Source organism: Heteronotia binoei, chromosome 17 (genome assembly GCF_032191835.1).
Source record: "Heteronotia binoei isolate CCM8104 ecotype False Entrance Well chromosome 17, APGP_CSIRO_Hbin_v1, whole genome shotgun sequence".
In the NCBI taxonomy this organism is placed as follows: Eukaryota; Metazoa; Chordata; class Lepidosauria; order Squamata; family Gekkonidae; genus Heteronotia; species Heteronotia binoei.
Genome location: NC_083239.1, coordinates 18,386,316 through 18,407,277, shown reverse-complemented (window position 1 = coordinate 18,407,277; position 20,962 = coordinate 18,386,316). Strand labels below are relative to the sequence as shown.

General features: G+C 45.5%; 1 protein-coding gene across 1 annotated transcript in view; it reads left to right on the top strand.

The window, feature by feature from the left end:
• COL16A1 (collagen type XVI alpha 1 chain) overlaps positions 1-20,962 on the top strand; it is a 259,550-nt gene that overhangs the window by 80,462 nt on the left and 158,126 nt on the right. The window contains exon 9 of the mRNA XM_060258217.1: positions 15,501-15,545. Within this exon, the coding sequence (XP_060114200.1) occupies positions 15,501-15,545 (45 nt within the window). The remainder of the gene's footprint in view (positions 1-15,500; positions 15,546-20,962) is intronic.

The window sequence follows — 20,962 nt, the reverse complement described above, 5'->3', positions numbered from 1 at the left end:
CCTCCCCCCGCTCCTAGCTCCACCCCAGTGTCTCCTGGCTCCACCCCCAAAGTCCCCAGATATTTCTGGAATTGGACTTGGCAACCCTACCTGGGGAGGGTGGGGTATGGAGAGGGGAGGGGCTTCAGTGAGGTATAATATCATAGACTTCATCTTCCAAAGCTGCCATTTGCTCCAGGGGAACTGATCTCTGTAATCTTCTGCCTCGTATCTGGTGGTCCCTGGCCTTAAAGATATCTGGCTTTCAACCAGAGGACCTCTGGTCCTCAACCAGAGTCAGGACTTTTTCAGTCCTGGCTCCAACGTGGTGGGACTCTCTGCCAAACACCACCAGAGCCCTGTGGGACGTAATGCAATTCTGCAGGGCCTGTGAGACATAAATGTTCCACCAGGTGTTTGGTTGAGGACAGTGGCAGTTCCATCATAGCCTTTATTCTCTTTTCCCCCTCCATCTTTGCTTTGGCCCTCTTCTTACCTGCCTGTGAGTCTATGGGGTAGAAAATATCTGAAGCCATCTGAAATAATGTAGCTGTCCATTTGGGTTTCTTGTTTTTAACTTGTTGTTACTGGTTGTACATCCCTTAGAGCGGGGATCTCCAACCCCCAGGTCATGGACTGGTACCAATCTGTGACCTGTTAGCAACCAGGCTGCACAGGCATGGTGCTCTCGGCTTCCCGGATGGCAGACCTGGGAAGCTGAAAGAAGAAGGACAGCACATTGACATGTGCTCTCCTCTGATCCTGGCTTTCCAGCCACGCTTGGAGGAGAGCAACCTCACTCAGAACAGCCCCACCATCCCATTCGTCCACCAGCCACTCAGGTGGACAAAAGAGCAAGCATGACCTTACTCCAAAGCTGCCTAGGCAGCCTTGGAGTGAGGCCACACTGCCTCTTTCGTCTGCCCAGGTCCTGGGTGGGTGGAAGGGGCAGCACATTGGTGACCTTCGCCTACCCCTCATTTAAGGAAAGGAAAGGTCCCCTGTGCAAGCACCAGTCGTTTCCGACTCTGGGGTTACGTTGCTTTCACAACATTTTCATGGCAGACTTTTTTACAGGGTGGTTTGCCATTGCCTTCCCCAGTCTTTTACACTTTCCCCCCAGCAAGCTGGGTACTCATTTTACTGACCTTGGAAGGATGGAAGGCTGAGTCAACCTTGGGCCGGCTACCTGAATCCAGCTTCCACCAGAATCGAACTCAGGTGGTGAGCAGAGAGTTCAGACCACAGTACTGCAGTACTGCTGCTTTACCCCTCTGCGCCACTAATCAGCTGATTGGCGGGGGGGTTTAAATGGGAGGGGGAGGCAGATCTGCTGCTTATGCCACCTCACCACCTAGTGGCAGAAACGGCCCCAGACTCTCCCCTCCCCATTTAAAGACCCCAATGGGGGGCAGGGACAACCTAGGGCAGCAAAACCCCCCAGCACCACCCCCATCCCTGGTCCATGGAAAAATTGTCTTCCACAAAACTAGTCCCTGGTGCCAAAAGGTTTGGGAACCACTGCCCTAGAGCCTTGCATTGCAAGGAATAGGTAATTCATAAATTGAATATAATAAATAATAAAACTTGAGAGTAAGATTCAAGTCCAGAAGCACTTGGAAAACGAGCAAGATTTGCAGTCAGAGCTCCCTTCCTCAGATATCTGACAAATGGAGATTTGGCTCCCAAAAGCTTATGCCCTGCAAACCATGCTGACCTTCACGGTACGACTGGTATTCAAATCTTTCTCTTCTGCTGCAGACCAACAGGGCTGCTCTCCTGAAACCATCTTCTGTATTCTGGAGATCCATTGTTATTCCATGAGCTCTCCAGGCCCCACCTGGAGGCTGGTAGCCCTACTCAAAAGTTCTGTGTAAATGTTGCTACTTCTTAGTTCTAAACTCTCTGGAGAAATCTGTCTACTAGAGTTGGAAGTCTGAGATGCAGAAATATAGAATTGTTGTGCAGTGGCTTTGTTATGCACACACACAGTCAAGGAGATGTCTTGTGCTGAAGAAAGAAAGCTTAGCGTGCAAATCATACAGGTGTTTTTATGGTAGTTCCTAAATCACTGGAGCTGTGGAAGCCATTCCAAAATGTCCAGCTCCTATGCAAACATTGCAGGTTTGGGTAAGAGTGAAGGATTTGCCAGATGCCTCTGGAGTCCATCAAAGCTTGCAGCCCATTGAATGCTCTTGTCCAGCTCTGGATAGATCTGGGAGGTGTAATTTACACACTATGGTCGCCATACAGCAGCATCAACTGATTGTCCATCTCTGACCTCATTCCTATGGACTATCCTTGTGCCTTTTGGTGGGAGGACCAGAAAGACAGTTTTGTGATTTCTCTTGGCATCCTTCTACTGAAGCACACACTTTTCTTGCAACTCAACAGAATCCTCTAGTGGACTGAATCTACATGCATTCCTAGCAGTGCAAGTTTCTGGTACACGAAGTGGAAATATTTCTCATTTAAGTTGCCCTCAGGTAGCTTCTGTTGGCATCTTTTACTTATTTTATTGACTAAAGATCCTGCCCCTAAGGGCACAGGGTGGGTATCAGGATGTTAATTATAAGCTTCCAGTGGCATTATGCCTACCCTACCCTCTCCCGACCACCGTAGCTAGTTTGAAAAAAATAAACAAAACACTGGATTTTTTTCTTGTTTCCCAAAAGTACCCAGGTTTGGGTGTTGGTGAGCCTCCCGGGGAAAGGAAATTCCAGAGCTGGGAAATGTTGCCAGATCAGATGTGTTGATTTTGTGTTCTGTGACATCTTTCCCATTCACTGTTCAGAGATGTCGAACTCATTTGTTATGAGGGCTGGATCTGACATAAATGCTACTTTGTCAGGCCAGGCCATGTGTGCCATAAAACAGGGGTGGCCAATGGTAGCTCTCCAGATGTTTTTTGCCTACAACTCCCATCAGCCCCAGCCAGCATGGCCAATGGCTGGGGCTGATGGGAGTTGTAGGCAAAAAACATCTGGAAAGCTACCATTGGCCACCCCTGCCATAAAATGTAACGCCAGGGAGCAGAGATATGAACATTATAAATGGCACAGATAAACCCAGTTAATGGCATTATTTTTTACTAAAAATACAAACAAAAACAATTGGTTTCTAGGACTGAAAGCAATTGATTTACTAGGGAACCCACAAAAGCCCCAATAAATACATTTAATCATATGCAAGACTAAGATTTTTCCAAGGGATACCATAAGGGAGGGTAATCTTACAGTTCCATACAAATTAGTTACTTTTTGTATATATAGCACTTTCAGGAGATGAGCAATCTTCCTTGCAAGAAAATAAGGTAGTTTTTGAGCGCCCCCCACCCCCATATACCCAGCCTCAGCAGCTGAGCACATCTACGATCTTACTCTTTGGGTGTGATCAGGTGAACAGTTTGGCCTGCTGTAGATTAAATGGGCACGATCACACACAAGCATCTGTCTTCCATGCCCCACTCACCCTTAACTCACACTGAAATGACTCCCGCATGGATTAAATAGCCACAGGCAAATTTGAGGGGCTTCCCTGTCGAAGTCTGATCTCCGTGGCGCACCATGGAAATGCATGATCAGTTTGGTCATTGCACTAAATTTCCAACATGTCCTTCCCTGCCCCCCCTCAACATGTGCTTCAGCACTCCCACAAAATTGGCCAGGAATGTGTGTGTGTTTATCTGCTTCTGTGCACCACACAGCAGGACTTAGGGGGGAAAACACCCAACCCAGCCACGGGTCTGTGGTTGTGGCATGTTAGCGATGTGGATGACCAACAATAGGCCCACTGTCCTATGATGCCAGCTTAGGGGGTGCTGTCTGATTGATATAAACTGCCTGAAACTCCAGTGGCTTATTTAAAGCCAAGATACTGCAGTAGCAGCCTGCCCATCTGATTACACCCTTTGTTTCCTCTGTTCCCTCATCCTATCTCTGAGGATCTCAAGGAAGCACAACAGACTTCCCTTTCCACTGCCCTATCCCCACCACCACCAACAACCCTGTGAGGTGCTCCAGGCTGAGTGACTGGCCCTGGGAAACCAGACAACAGGTCCCTGGCTCAGAAGGAGTAAAGACTGAGCCTGGCTCTCCCAGATCCGCCCACTGCCAGTTCTCATCCCTCTTGCATTTTCCGCAGAAGCAGCATGGCTGAGGGGGAGGCCTGATGGAGAGGTTGTTTCTGAAACCTTCATGGGGTGCTTTTTGTCCTCCAGTGATGCCTTTTTCTTCATAGGCTGAGAATACATGTGGGAGAGAAGGGAGGTCGCCATCCTCCGCTCTCCCTGACAGTCACTCTGCCTCCTGATTCCATGGCTGCTCAGATTTGCAGTGATGACAGCGGTGACCTTTTTTCTTTTTGCTCCTCCATTCACTTCCAAGGCTGGGAAGTCTTTCCCCTCAGAGCAGCATGCACAAGACATCCCAGTTGCCTCTCAATCTACATGCTGGCCTTCCTCCTTCTCTAGGGTTGCCAAGTCCAATTAAAGAAAAATCTGGGGACTTTGGGGGCGGAGCCAGGAGACTTTGGGGGTGGCACCAGGAGACTTTGGGGCGGAGCCAAGAGCAAGGGTGTGACAAGCATAATTGAACTCCAAGGGAGTTCTGGCCATCACATTTAAAGGGACAGCACACCTTTTAAAATGCCTTTCTTCCATAGGAAATAATGAAGGATAGGGGCACCATTTTTGGGGCTCATAGAATTGGACCCTCTGGTCCAATCGTTTTGAAACTTCGGGGGTATTTTGGGGAGAGGCACTAGATGCTATACTAAAAATTTGGTGCCTCTACCTCAAAAAATAGACCCCCCCCAGAGCCCCCAATACCCACAGATGAATTCCCTATTATTCCCTATGGGAATCGTTCTCCATAGGGAATAATAGAGTGCCCAGTAGATATTTCCCTCCCCCCACGCTTTCTAAAGGGGGGGAGGGCCTCCAAACCTGGGAATCCCCTGCCCCCTCCCTCTCTCTCACACACAAATACTTACCAGATCTTCTTCCGGAGTACTCTTGCTGTGAAAACGAAAGCAAAAGAAAGGGAGGGGCCGTTCTCCCAAGCCCTTCCTGCTTCCTGCCCAGCCTTAAAGGGGCATACATTTTACAAATGGCTCAGGAGCTCTATAATAACATGAAGCCTACAGGTATGTTCTCCCCCCCCTCCACCCCCCCCCGCTTCCTGATTTTTGAAGAGCGGGAGATGAGGCTGCGAACCCAGGGGTCTCCCGCCAGAGCGGGAGGGTTGGGAAGCCTATCCTTCTCTCTCCCACACCAGCCCCATCCTTTCATTATCAAACTGCTGCTCTGCGTCCCCACTCTCCCAGCCCCTCTCACAGTTGCTGTTTGGTGCAATGGTGGCAGTGCTGGCTGCTTGGCTCTGCCCCTCTATGTAGTTGCTTGCCTTTGCCAGTCCTCTGTGATCTACAGTCAGAGGAGGTGGGATGGAAAAAACCCCCACCACACCTCCTCTTTCTCCACCTTTAATGCCATTCCACCTCACTATTTTACCTCAGCCTCATAGTCCTGCCACCTAGCAATTTCCTTTCTATTTCTTGGCAGCTTTGACCACACATACATCATTGTAAGTGCCTGCTTGCCCACTCCAGCCCCTGAGCAGCCTCCTGCCTTCCCTCCCTCAGGCCAGTAGCTTGCAGGCCAGGCTATATGTTTGACACCCCTATACTATGTGATCCCTGAATGGATAGGATTGTTCACATGCAGGAATGAGAAGCAGCAGCAGCAGAAGAAGATATTGGATTTATATCCCGCCCTCCACTCCGAAGAGTCTCAGAGCGGCTCACAATCTCCTTTACCTTCCTCCTCCACAACAGACACCCTGTGAGGTGGGTGGGGCTGCAGAGGGCTCTCACAGCAGCTGCCCTTTCAAGGACAACCTCTGCCAGAGCTATGGCTGACCCAAGGCCATGCTAGCAGGTGCAAGTGGAGGAATGGGGAATCAAACCCGGTTCTCCCAGATAAGAGTCCACACACTTAACCATTACACCAAACTGGCTCTCCACACCAAACTGGTTCTCCAACCAAAGGAAAGAATGGCACCAAACAGCATGGGGGAGAGATGCGTTTCCCAGGAACTCTCTTACCCCGCCAAAATTGCTAGATTCCACCCCAGACTTAAACCTGATAGATATTCTGGGTTGGTGGGCTGGTCTGGATTTCAGTGACGGAAATCAAATTTGCTGTTTCCGCTACTGAAGGGGGAGAGTGCAGAAAGCTGGAATAGAGCGCAAGTCATCTGTTTGCTGTTTTTGCTGAAAATACATTTGCTACCAATTTAGGGATGTTTCTTCACTGTCAAGGACCCTGCTGAGAAAGAATGCGTATCAAAACTGGAAAAGGCAGGGTGGCAGCACAAAGCTTCAGTCCAAGCCATCTTGGGGAGCCATAACCCTTAGAAGTGAAGTCTTGGGAGGAAACCACATGGGAAATGAGGAAGAACCCCATTGTGTGTTGATGTGATGGATGAGGAGCAAACACCCCAAGACAATATGGAAAACATGAATACACACACTTGCTTCTTAATGAATCTCAAATGGACAGCATTTCTTGAAACACCCCCCCCCCCCCCAGCCCCGCTGCCTTAGTGATTTGGAACCTCACTGATTTAGTCTGTCTGGAGCAATAATCAAACTAAGGCTAGTCAGAAGGGATCCCAAAAGGCTGTTGTGTATAGAGATGTGTGGGACTCCCCCCGCCCCCTCAGAAATTTCTCTAGCTATATCCAGATTTCTCCATTATATTTTAAGAGTGGTTTGGCTCATCAGAAATAGCCACAGTGGGTCAAAAAATTCACTTTAAATGAAACTCACCAAAAGTGAGTGGGAACCCATATTTATGAGTGGGGATCTCTCCTTCTGCAGTATTTTTCTAATCTTAGTCATCGTCATAGTAACTCCAGGATCTGGCTTATATGAACCTCCTAACATTTCTTTTTCTTTACTCCAAATATCATGGCAGCTGTAGTTTTTGACCATACTTTACAAAATTAATGAACTACTTTTTGAGCTTTGGGAGAAGTTCTGCTAATAATCTGTTGGCTCCTTCTCTCTCCACTGGTTGCTGCTGAGATTTCACCAGGCTTTATCAGCATGATTTTAAACTTATTTTCCCAGCCCTAAAGCACTCCAAGCCATCAACTGAATGGCCCTGGCTAGCCCAATCTAATCAGCTCACAGAAGCGATGCAGAATCAGCCCTGGTTAGCAGATGGGAGACCACCAGGGAACCCCAAGGTTGCTACACAGAGAAAGGCAACGACAAACCACCTCTGAACATCTCTTACCTTGTACAGGGTCACCATAAGTCAGCTGTAATTTAATGGTGGTTTCCACCACCAGCAAGCTAGAAACCAGATAGGAACCACTGCATGTGGCAACTTTAGCACAACATTCAACAATAGCATTTCCATCCACTATCACCTCTGTTGAAGTAGTACAGATCCAAACGCCATCCATCCAACCCACCAGTTCCGCCAACACAAGAGTTCCAAAGTAGATTTTTCAAATTCATCAGCACCCAAGTTTTTAATTCCCCTTTATCTGCTAACTCTGGGGCCAGTGGGGGCTGTTTAAAGGGGCTCTGAGGTAACAGACAAAGGTTATTTACTTAGGAGGGGTGTTTGTTATGAGTCAGTAAAAACCTCTGCAATTAAAAATCCTACTCAGTTTAAATGTTGTCAATTCAGAGACACTAAAATTAACTTAAAAGGTTGGGTTAGATGTGCAGGGCACAGGTTTTTTTGGTAATGATGAAATAATTGATTCCTTGTTCATTTCCTTGAAAGCCCACCAAGAGGCATGGTAGCCACAGAGAGACTGGCTAGTGGCTATGGCCCTGGCATTAAAGCTGAATTCAGTTGGCAAACTTAACCATGGTTAAGTTGAAGTCTGTTGCTAGCCTTGAGTGCACACTTCACTTCCTCATCTGTCCCATCACCTGCAGCATGGTGAAGAATGAGATTTGAAACCAGATTTTATAATTTATGCTTAGAATCCCAGTTGGTTGCTTAATGTAAATTAATTATAGTAAACATATGCCTGCATTTGTATGTCATACATGATCAGAGGGAGGTTCTAACCAAGATAAAGGTAAAGGTAGTCCTCTGTGCAAGTACTGAGTCATTACTGACCCATGAGACGATGTCACATTGCAACGTTTTTCTTGCCAGAATTGTTTGACTGAGTGGTTTGCCATTGTCTTCCCCATCTAACCAAGATGTTGTTGTACAGTTGCACAGTCGAGTCTGACTCTTTGCGACCCCATGGACAAAGTCATGCCAGGCCCTCCTGTCTTCCACCATCTTCCGAAGTCTGCTCAAATTTGTGTTTGTTACATCAGTAACACTGTCCAGCCATCTCATCTTTTGCCGTCCCCTTCTTCTTTTGCCTTCTGTCTTTCCTAGCATCAGGATCTTCTCCAGGGAGTGCTCCCTTCTCATTTGGTGTCCAAAGTATTTGAGCTTCAGCTTCAGCATCTGACCTTCCAGGGAACAGTCTGGGTTGATTTCCCTTAGGACTGATTCATTTGATCTTGCAGTCCAAGGGACTCTCAAGAGTCTTCTCCAGCACTACATCTCAAAAGCATATATTCTTCTGCGCTCGGCCTTCCTTATGGTCCAGCTCTCACAGCCATACATTACTAATGGGAATACCATCGCTTTAACTATATGGACTTTTGTTGGCAGGGTGATGTCTCTTCTTTTTATTATACTGCCCAGGTTTACCATAGCTATCCTCCCAAGGAGCAAACGTCTTTTAATTTCATGGCTACAGTCACCATCTGCAGTGATCTTGGATCCCAGAAATGTGAAGTCTGTCACTACTTCCATGTCTTCTCCTTCTATTTGCCAAGGTTTGATGGGGCCAGATGTCATGATCTTAGTTTTTTTTTTTTTTATGTTGAGTTTCAAGCCTACTTTTGTGCTCTCCTCTTTCACCCTCAACAAGAGGTTCTTTAGGTCCTCCTCACTTTCTGCCGAGTAGTGTCATCTGCATATCTGAAGTTGTTGATGTTTTCCCCGGCAATCTTAATTCCTGCTTCTGCTTCATCCAGGCCAGCATTCCACATGATGTACTCTGCATATAAATTAAATAAGCAGGGTGACAATATACATCTTTGTCAAACTCCTTTTCCTATTCTAAACCAATCAGTTGTTCCATATCCGATTCTGACAGTTGCTTCTTGACCCTTATACAGGTTTCTCAGGAGACATGTGAGGTGGTCTGGTACTCCTATCTCTTTAAGGACTTGCCACAGTTTGTTGTGATCCACACAATCAAAGGCTTTAGCATAGTCAATGAAACAGAAATAGGCATTTTTCTGATACTCCCGTGCTTTCTCCATAATCCAGCGAATGTTGGCAATTTGATCTCTAGTTCCTCTAGCTCTCCGAAACCCACCTTGAACTTCTGGTAGTTCCCGATCTACATACTGCTGAAGCCTAGCTTGTAGGATCTTTAACATGACCTTGCTGGCATGTGAAATGAGCGCAATGGTGTGATAGTTTGAACATTCCTTAGTATTACTCTTCTTTGGGACTGGAATATAAACTGATCTTTTCCAATTCTGTGGCCACTGTTGTGTTTCCAAAATTGTTGACATAATGTGTGCATCACTTTAACAGCATCATCTTTTAGGACTTTGAAGAGCTCAACTGGGATACCATCATCTCCGCTTGCTTTGCTGTTAGTAATGCTTTCTAAAGCCCATTTGACAAAAAAAAAAGCAAAAAAAGCATTTGACTTTGCACTCCAGGATGTCTGGCACGAGGTCAGCAATTTCACTGTCATGGTTGTCCAGGACATTGAGATCCTTCTTGTATAATTCTTCTGTGTATTCTTGCCACCTCTTCCTGATCTCTTCTGCTTCTGTTAGGTCCCTACCACTTTTGTCCTTTATCATGGCCATCATTGCATGAAACGTTCCATTGATTTCTCCAATTTTCTTGAAGAGATCTCTTATCCTTCCCATTCTATTATTTTCCTCTACTGGTTTGCATTGTTCCTTCAGGAAGGCCTCCTTATCTCTCCTTGCTGTTTTCTGAAAATCTGCATTCAGTTTTTCACCTTTGCCTTTCGCTTTCCTTCTTTACTCAGCTATTTGTAAAGCCTCATCACAACCACTTTGCTTTCTAGCATTTCTTTTTCTTTGGGATGGTGCTGATTGCACCCCTAGGCAGAATAAAGAGGCAGACACATAACTTTTGGGAAATGGGCCACTTTATTAAAGTAAACACAAACTAGGCAAGGTGAACAAGAGGACGAGCCCTGGGGTCACACCTGACCCCGCCAAGTCCTACAAGGGCGAGGCACCCAACCCCCGGTCTTAGCCATGCTAACGTGGCTATATCCGGGCGGTAGACCAAACATGCCCTCCCCTTACCCCCGCCCCGATCACCAGAAAGGGGGGGGGAGCGAACAAAGGGAGGCATGGACCCGATCCGTATTCCAGGACATTGAGCCGTAAAGCCCATCTGTCTTTCCTACGGATCGCATGCACAACAGGTGCCCAGGCCAGGGTGCTCACCAGCAAGGTCAGAATTCCTTAAAAATTCCGCAACGTGGCCAAATTAGCTACCTAACAAACCACACCACTACTGGCAGTACAAGGTAGGCGAAAAACACACCACCAAAGGCCAATTAGGTGATGCGAAAAAATTCCTACCTGGCCCCTAATAAGGCGACCGGCATAGTCCTGTACTGCTGCAGGGTGGGCGGGCGGGCAAACGCCTCCGCGAACTGCGTGCGGGAGGGAGGAGCCGAGGCTTCTTAAAGCCTCCGCCAACGCCCAACAAAGTCCCCGGATGCCCGGGAAAACTGCCTCCCATCCCCCAGGGCTGCAAAACACGGCCCCGCGGCGCGCAGCCGCGTTGCGGCGCGGCCAGGGCGGGGCCGAATTGCTGCCTTCTGTACAGTATCATGAACCTCCGTCCATAGTCCATAGGACTCTGTCTATCAACTCTAGTTCCTTAAACCTATTATTCACCTCCACTGTATATTCATAAGGAATGTGATCAAGGTCAAACCTGAATGGCCTAATGGCTTCCCCAGTTTTCTTCAGTTTAAGCCTGAATTTTGCGATGAGTAGCTCATGATCTGAGCTGCAGTCAGCTCCAGGTCTTGTTTTTGCTGACTTTAAGGAGCTTCTCTATCTTTGACTGCAGAGTATATACTCAATCTGATTTCTGTGTTGTCCATCAGGTGATGTCCACGTGTAGAGTCGCCTTTTAGGTTGTTGGAAGAGGGTATTCGCTATGACCAGCTTGTTCTCTTGACAAAACTCTATTAGCCTTTGCCCGGCTTCATTTTGTTCTCTAAGGCCAAACTTGTCAGTTGTTCTGGTTACCTTTTGACTTCCCACTTTGGCATTCCAGTCCCCTATGATGAGGAGGACATCTTTTTTTGGTGTTAATTCTAGAAGGTGTTGTAGATCTTCATAGAACTGGTCCACTTCAGCCTCTTCTGCATCAGTGGTTGGGGCATAGACTTGGATTACTGTGATATTGAATGGTTTGCCTTGAATACGGACCGAGATCATTCTGTCATTTTTGAGATTGCATCCCATTACTGCCTTCCTCACTCTCTTGTTAACTATAAAGGCCACACCATTTCTTCTACAGGACTCTTGCCCACAATAATAAATGTAGTGATCCTCTGAGTTAAACACACCCATTTAGTTCACTGATTCCCAAGATGTCGATGTTCAGTCTTGCCACCTCTTGTTTGACAACATCTAGCTTACATTGATTCATAGATCTTATATTCCACGTTCCAATGCAGTATTGTTCTTTGCAGCATCAGACTGTTATTTCACCCTCAGACACATCCACAGCTGAGCGTCCTTTCGGCTTTGGGCCAGCTGCTTCACTCTTTCTGTGGTTACTTGAACGCTCTTCCCCAGTAGCATATTGGGCACCTTCTGACCTGAGGGGCTCATCTTCCAGTGCCATATCTTTTAGCCTTTTGTTACTGTTCATGGGATTTTCTTGGCAAGGATACTGGAGTGGTTTGCCATTTCCTTCTCCAGTGGATCACATTTAGTCTGGGTTCTCAGCTGTGACCTATCCATCTTGGGTGGCCCTGCATGGCATAGCCCACAGCCTCATTGAACTGCGCAAGCCCTCTCGTCACAACAAGGCAGCAATCCATGAGAGGGACCATCTAACCAAGATACTTCCATTGAATTCAACAAGAGAAAAAGTGTGAGGTGCACATTCCCACCCAACAACAAGCTGGATTTTTGCAGATTTTAACTTAACCATGGTTAATGTTGATGTCTAAGCATAACATCAGCCTTACTGTTTGATCAACTAATTCTTTCCATGCAAGGAATTTATTTTGCTCTTTTTATTTGGCATTTAAAAGAAGGAGAGCCTTCCTGCAATCTCAGAATGGGTACTGTCCAAGATTCTACCACTCCATTCTGTGTAATTTGTTAATTTGTTCTGGTGAGACTTGGCTTCAACAAATCCCTAATATGTGGGCATCACTTTCCCCCCTTCCATTTGGTGATGGTAGAAAGTGCCATCAAGCCTCAGTCAATTTATGGTGACCCTGTAGGGTTTAAAGGCAAGAGACTAGCAGAGGTGGTTTGCCATTGCCAGCCTCTTCATCTCAACTCTGGATTTCCTTTATGATCTCCTGTCCAAATACTAACCAGGGCTGACTCTCCTTAGCTTCTGAGATCTGACACATCTTGGGCCTTTCAAAATTAGAAGCTCAGCTCTTGCATGTACACATCTAACCAAAATAAAGTGAGTCCAGTGACACATTTATCTTAGCTGTTATCGCTCAGTTGCTTATGCATCTGGACTCTAATTAGCTCTTCCTGGCAACTAACTCCCCCCCCAATATGTAATGTTTGAGGAAATCTGTTTCAGTGGATCTGAAGGAGTGTGCATCTGCACAAATCAAGTCTCTCAGATCTTGCTTATACCCAGAATGTCTTGAAGGTCCCACTGGACTCAATCTTTGTTCTCACATCTGTTTGTTAACTCTTATATTTGTACTGTAATTCACAAATCTTACCAACTGCCTTAATACAATCTCTGCCATAATTGCCCACTTACTTATGCATTTCGATCCTAAGACTAGCCCTTCCTGTCAACTAACTCCCCACCCTCTCTCCCTATATATAATGGTTGAGGGAATTCTGTTTCACTGTATCTGAAGAAGCGTACATGCACACAAAAGCTCGTAACTTGAATAAGACTTTGTTGGTCTTACAGGTATCTCTGAACTCAAATGGGCAGCTCATGGTGACAGCCTATCAGCTTAAAAAAGCCAGCACAGTTTGAGGTACCCTGCCATGAGCAGACAACACATGCCCAGCTGCCTATAGAGACACGGACTGCACACAACTGGAGGAGTGGTCACACTGCTTGTGTGCTTGGAAGGCGCTTGCCTGGCATGCCCTGGCCATTCAGATGGCTTGGAAACATGCCATACAAGCACTTCAGCAGTTTTTTGAGGCAGAGTGAGGTGGTGGGAGACTAGGTGAATGTGCTTCCAGCTCAGGGCGCAGATGTACCTGTGTAAACACACCTTTTAAATCTGGTGGTGGGATGCAGCTGTGTTGAGCCAAATTGCGCATCTGAATGCAGCCTTTGTTCTGCTGCTTCAGAACAACCTGGCTACCCACCTGAATCTACCTACATCTAACCAAGGAAGAAATGCTGAAAGTTCTGGCTCAGAGATGCCTCCTTGCAATCCACAGCTCCTTCTTTCCCACTTGCTTTCTGCCCTGGGCTTGGTTGAAAGATTCTGTGCATGGGGCTTTGTGCTTCTATCGTGTCTTGTTCAAACTGAGCTTCTTCCTGCACAAAGCATAGCAGCCTTGTTTCAATAAGACGCTGTGTGAAAACAGGGTCCTAAAGGGGAGTGCTTTTTTCAATCACATTTAAATCAGGCCCTCTATGCACTCATTGAGAACATTACTTCATTCATGCGCCCTTCAGGAAATGAGGAAAAAAGTCTCTTTTTCCACAAGGCCAGAAAATGAATGATGGAGAAGCCAGGCCAAAAAAGGTGAAAGAAAGGCAGCTTATCGAGGAAGGAATCTTGGCAGGAATGAGTAGCAGCCAAAAGCAGGAGACGAAGCAAAGGAGAAGGTGACCCTCCAGACCTGAGTACATCTGATATGATCTTGCTGGGATAGGAGAATGTAGAGTGCCAGATTGGATATACTGCCAATCACAAAGACAGAGGCAGTTGCAGAGGAGGGTCACTGTCCAGGCAACAGGCAAACGTGGGTGGGGGGGAGCTGTTCAAGATCATTTCCTTTGTCTGGAGAATTTACAGGAGACTTGTGTTGGTTTTGCAATACTTGTCTGTTTGCAGAATAGGCTTTGAGGGGGGGGGGGCGGTTCTAGGACCATAAACAGGCCATCTGGAAGTGCATCTGGGCCACCCACTTCCCCATAGCTCCAAGATGCAGCCTTTGGTGTTTAGAAGTGACACAACCTATGAGCACTGCTAACCTGCAGGTCAACCCCAGAAGCAGAAAGCGAAGTGAGGTGGATAATGGAGGCAGTGGAACCGAATCCAGTCTGAAATCTGAATCAGCCATTCTGGAAGTATAGCTGTGGCTGCATAAGCTGCTGCAGCTCAAAGCCCCGGCCTATAGGGAGAAGGCGATTGCAGTTTAATGCTCCTCCCTGACCAAGAAAGAAGCTCACTCGGTAGCCCTCTAGAGCAGCAACTCACTGGAATCATTCACAGTAAGTCCACCCTTGATTTCTTAGCATCATAGAGCTGCCAACCCCTTGGCAGGCAAACTCTGGGAACAGTGAGATGGAAGCGATTTCTAAGACATCCTTTCCTGTTACTGAACAGAAAATGACATGACACTCAAGGAATTTTAAAATCTCTGTGGTAAAAACAATATTCCTTGAAATTCCTACAGCATTGTGATAGGCTTCTTGATACAAAATAGGAAGTGACATCCAAGCATCAATTGATGTCACTTCCCCCACCTACCTCAGGGTAGGGAACAGGGTGCATTGCTAGGAGATCTCCCACCAAAACCAGGTAAGTGGCAACCTTAGTGTGGAGCCTTTGAATAGCAGTAAGAATGGCCTTTAATGCCATGCACCATGGCATTAAAGGGCTTCCCCTGCACCATTTCCCCAACTGTTCTACACAGGTACTATTATCATCCTGAAAAGCAGAGCTGGAGAGCCACAGACCAAGAAGGGTTGATCATGGGGTAGTTGAATACTGCTGTAGGGACTCAGCCATTTTTTCCCCCTCATCATCTGTTGTTTAATGATTAATCAGAGCCAGGATAGGCTCTGTGTTTATTGGAAGAATAATTTGTTGCTGCACTGAATATCTGCTGTCTCCTCTGGCTTCTGGCAACCTTCATGAGGGTAAAGGACAAAAATAAAAAAGCAGCTAGAAGCTATCTTTATATGGCTATCCATATAAGGGAGAGAACATCAGAGTGTGGAGGAGGAGACTTTTGTGGACCACCAGCTGTTTGCTGTTTCTCTGTCCTTTTCCCAGGAAGAGCTGAGAGTTTCTGGAAAGATTGTTGACCAAGGGGAGAAGGTAAGTTGGACAAAGGAACATTTATGGATCATAAATGTATCATAATGCCCCTGTATAAATCAATGGTGCGGCCTCATTTGCAACACTGTGTACAATTTTGATCATCACACTTCAAAAAGATATTATAGCATTGGAAAAAGTGCAGAAAAGGGCAACTAAAATGATTAAAGGGTTGGAACACTTTCCATATAAATAAAGGTTAAAGCGCTTGGGGCTCTTTAGCTTGGAGAAATGTCAACTGAGGGGTGACATAATAGAGGTTTACAAGATTATGCATGGGATTGAGAAGGTAGAGAAAGAAGTACTTTCCCCCCTTTCTCACAATACAAAAACTCGTGGGCACTCGAAATTGTTGAGCAGTTGGGTTAGAATGGATAAAAGGAAGTACTTCTTCATCCAATGAGTGATTAATACATGAAATTCACAGGAGGTGGTGGCAGCTACATGCATGGTGGCAGCTACATGCTACATGCATAGACAGATTCAAGAGGGGATTGGATAATCATATGGAGCAGAGGGCTATCAGTGGCTGTTAGTCACAAGGTATAGATGGGACTCTCTTTCTGAGGCAAGTGATGCTGTGTGTTCATGGTACTTGGGGGGGGGCAACAGTGGGAGGGCTTTAGTGTCCTGGCCCCACTGGTGGACCTCCTGAAGGCATCTGGGGTTTTTTTTGGCCGCTGTGTGACAGAGTGTTGGACTGGGTGGGCCATTGGCCTGATCCAACATGGCTTCTCTTATGTTCTTATAATATATTATCATTGCCTAGCTAGGAGGACATAAGAACCCTGCTGTAACCTTAGTCCTGCAGTGTGTTCATCTCTGTAGAGATGCATACAAATACCTCCAGGAAGCTCCAATGAAGGGCACTTATGCATAAGCAGCCATGCTGCTGCGCCCTAGCAATGAGAGGGCCTAACTACATTATATTCTTCCCTGGTCCATCCCTGGGTTTCTGTCAAACAGATATGAACTTGGAGTTCTTAAGAGAAATGTTATTCTCAGGAGTGTAGATTTCAGCCCTTAGGGAAGAAGGGCTTCCCCTGCACCATTTCCCCAACCTGGGACAGCCTTGGAAGCTTCAGTTTGCCATGTTGGTAGTCCCACATGTACCATTGAGCTACAAGCAAGTCTCCCTATTTGGGCAAGCAGCAGATTTCTGGGGCTGCTGCAAGTTGGGAAAATGGCATGAGGAGGAAGGTGTAAGTTCCGTCTTCCTGTGTTCCTCTGTCCGAATCTGAAGCTTTCTTCACTTCAGTTTCCCATTTATCATATGGGATAATAATACCAGCCTATTTCGCAGGATCATTTCAGCCTCTGTAAAATTCTGTAGACATTCAAAAATTCTAAGTTGTGGGGGATAGGGAGATATAATTAAAACTGCAAATTGTTTTACAGCTTGCTAAGATTAGTTTTACATTAAACTCAAAATTCAGTATATTTTGAAATCTAAATCCACATTTTTGAAATGTTCAGATAGGATTTTAAGAAGCTTTGGCTATATAATACACTGGCAATTGCTGAACTGGTGTCATTATTTGTCTCTGTGTTACTATGCATCCATAATTGTGGATGCATTTGGGGAGGTGGGTTATATAAAGGAAGTAGCCCTGGATAAAGATTCAAAATATTGCAAACATTTTCATCTGGAGGAATTTCTTGAAGAATTTCTCTCCCACCCCACCCCGCGCTCCAAGCACCACAGCAGACCTGCAGGGTTGCAGAATCAAACCCCCTGCTTGTCCCTGCTTAATGTAGTACTTAAAGCTCCATTTGCACTAATCCCTTCCTGGAGAGCTCCCCATAAACCGTTCTTCTGACTGCTTCTTTGTATGATCCAGACTTCTGAACTATCCATGTCTGAAAAGGCTCAACAGCTAGAAAAACCCTCTGAGCTCTGGTGCTCATATACCCAACCAGATATTATACATTTGCTAAAATACCGTCCATGTTTTAATTCACCATTCCAGCCATGTCTGTTACCAGGCAGTGGAGATACTGCCACAAACTGGCAGGTTCAGTCTTCAGCATGGACACTGTATAGTTCCTATGGAACAGACTGTAATTTCAAACTCACCTTCGCATCAATTCTATTTAGCAACAATTGTGACTTTCTCATTTCAGCTGCATCGTTCAGACCTGCTTTGATTTCACCTCCCTTATGTAAATTGAACTTGGAATTCCCTCTCCCCCCAAAATCTTTATTATTAGAAAAATACAAAAAGCAAAATAACATTCCAGCATTATTGTTAAAAAGAAGGCTAGAAATTACTTGTAGAAACATACCTAGAACACTTAATATAGTTTACTAGATTATCAAAGGTATTACACACACAAAAAGAATAAGCTAATGATTCTGTATTTTAAATTTACATGCACCAGATGTTTCCTGGAAAAAGGTACACATTTGTAGAAAAATTGGGCTCTGTTTTTAACATTTCATGCGTCTGAGTGAGTAAATTTATGAGAATTTATGCTGGAATAAATGTTGTTGGTTGTTAGGGTGCCACTGGACTCCTTTTTCCTTTTTTCACTACGGACTAGGAGATAGTAGGAATTACCCTCTGGAATTTTTCATTCAAATTTGTGCATCTGTAAATTATCATTATATATTATACATATGTTGTATGTTTATATAACATAACTTGTGCTTATAAATACCATATGTGCCATGCTTACACAACAGAATCAAATCTGCAAAAAAAAAATGAAATGCAGAGAGCTGACATCAAGTGACTAAAATATGAATGAATGTAACAAGAAAATTAGCTAAGGAAATCTGCTGTACTCTAATTCTGTTTATTTTTTATTTTTCGTATTTCTATTCTGCCCTCCCCAAACAGATTCAGGATGGATCACAACAGCAATAAAATTCATTACAATAAATTGCATCAATTTAAAATTACATCAATTTAAAATCATTAAACCAATAAATCACAGGTAGCAGCATTAAGATGACCTAATAAGGCCAAAAGGATGGAATTAAGTGTTTTGATAGGTTAGGAATTAGAGCAGGGAGGCCAACTAATATGGATGCCTGCCGCCTCACCCAAAGGCCTGGTGGAACAGATCTGTTTTACAGGCCCTGCAGAACAGTAAAAGGTCCTGCAGGGCCCTGCTCTCCAGGGGGAGCTGATTCTACTGTGCCAGAGTCAGGACAGAAAAGTTTGATTTATTTTATATTGAGGGAGGGGAAATCAGCAGCTGGATCCACAAACTGTTTTGCAGAGTTGCTTGGGAAGTAGGGACGAACATGGATAGCTGAGTCCAGACTGGCATTTTGAGCCAACACAGGGATGGGATGTCGGACAGACCAAAAAAGTGTAACCAAATGCACTCATCCACCTCCTGTCCTGCTCCTGCAAATGTGCATGTTTGCTCATGCTTTTTTGGTCTGCCTGACATCCTGTCCCTGGGCCAGCTCAAAATGCCAGTCTAGACCCAGCCAATGTATATCTAAATGGCCAGCATCTGAATGGTACGCACATCCAGAAGGACAGCATTCATTTGGATGCATGTACAATGAATAGTATCCTCTTGTATGTTAAATGCACACATCTTTTTATCCTTCCCGTCCTTCAAGGAACTCAGGGAAGCAGGATAAAGTTCTCCTGCCCTCCATTTGCTTTTGGATGCCCATAAAGGAGAGAACATCCACATTGGAACCTGCCATTGGTGGCATTTCCAAATGCACATCTGCGTTGTACTTGTGGTCCCTACAAGTAGAGTGATCTGAGTAGGAGTCATTTTGTAGAAAAATAGGTGGTGGAGCTCATTAGCATATGCCGCTCTTCTAGCCAAAGGTAACCCAATGCAAGAAAGGAGAGCCCCAGGCGAGCGAGGCCTGTTTGGTCTGGCTAGAGATCCAGCCAGACCAAGCAGGCCTTGCTCGCCTGGGACTCTCCTGGGCCACCCCCCCAGTCAAAAGGCCAGCAAGCCACCTGCCATCCAAAATCACACAAGAAGTGGAGAAGCAGGCTTCTCCGGGGGTTAATGAGGGCTGCCGGGAGTGTGGCAAAGCTCCTAGTGGCTTGCTGGCTGCCAACTCTCCAAATCCAGGGATTGTTATGCAGCTGCACCTACTATTCAATGGACAAGGTAGGTGGGGAGGAAAAGGGGGAACCCTCAGAAAGGTTCTGGAGCTGCACTCCTGTGAGCACCTGCTGAATCTGAGGCCTGGATCTGAGACTCCTTTAATGAACTGAAAGAGGAAGTGTATTGCCTCTTGGAGAAGAATATACCCAGGAAAGACTCTCTTTAGAATCCACCAACCCAGAGCTCCTGCCAGTAGCGTGTAGGGGAGCATCCCAGCTCATCTGACAGCTGCCCTTGGTGAAAGGAGACTGCTAAGCAGTACTCAGATGCTTTGGTCTGCTTAGGGTTTGCTTCTCTCAAGCAGCCCCTCCCTTGGGAAACATCTCACACTTAATTGGTTTGGCTGAAGGAAACAGTGGTTAAGCCACAAACCCTCATGTATAATACAACCCTCTAGTTATGCTCAGGATTTGGCCAGAGAGAGGAGAGAGAAACCCATTCAGCTCCTACAGCAGTTCACTTTTCTTCCATTGCTGAATTGAAGAGAAAGCAGTCATTTTTGCAAGAGCATCTGAGAAGGTGTTTGCTTAACATCCCTGGTCTCCATGTCTTTCCTGTAAAACTCTCCAAGCTAACCAACATTTAATAATAATTGCTTCAGCAAATCCATCACTCAGAATGTCACAAACTAACTCTTAAAAATGCAGAAATACTTCTAATACCAATGCTGGGGGAAAAAGAAACATTGCAAATGGCGGCACCATCTGAAAAGGTGCACTCTCCCTTTTTCAAAGAAACACCTCTTTCCCCACCTATTTAGGAGAAGGGTTGTTTCTTCTCAGAGGGTTGCCACCACCTGCTATTTTGGAAGATTATTTGTATTCCAAGTTTTATATATATTGGACAGCAGATTATACATATAGTCTGCTGACCAAAAAGTTATGTCTCAACTTTTCCATTAGTCAAAAGATTTTAATCGATTAATCTAACCATTATAAGGGAAGGCAGCATGGTATAGCCCAGGGGTGACCAAATTTGCTTAACACAAGAGCCACATAAAATAAATGTTAGATGTTTGAGAACCACAAGACATGAACAAATATTACACACGTGTCTTTATTCAGACTCTTAATACTTTCTTTGAACAGAAAGATAAAATACGTCTTAATGCACTTTACAAAATGGCCATGCTAGAAGGAGACTGTTTAAAAAAGAAAAGCTGGGAATAACAGTCCCCATAAAACCAACATAGGAAAAGGTTAGGGAATTAATTTTTGGCACCAGGGGGAGAAGGAAACACACATGGACCATATAAATCATTGAACACCCTTTGCATCATTATGCATCTCTCTTTGCCTTGAAACCAAGGTTAGTAAATACAG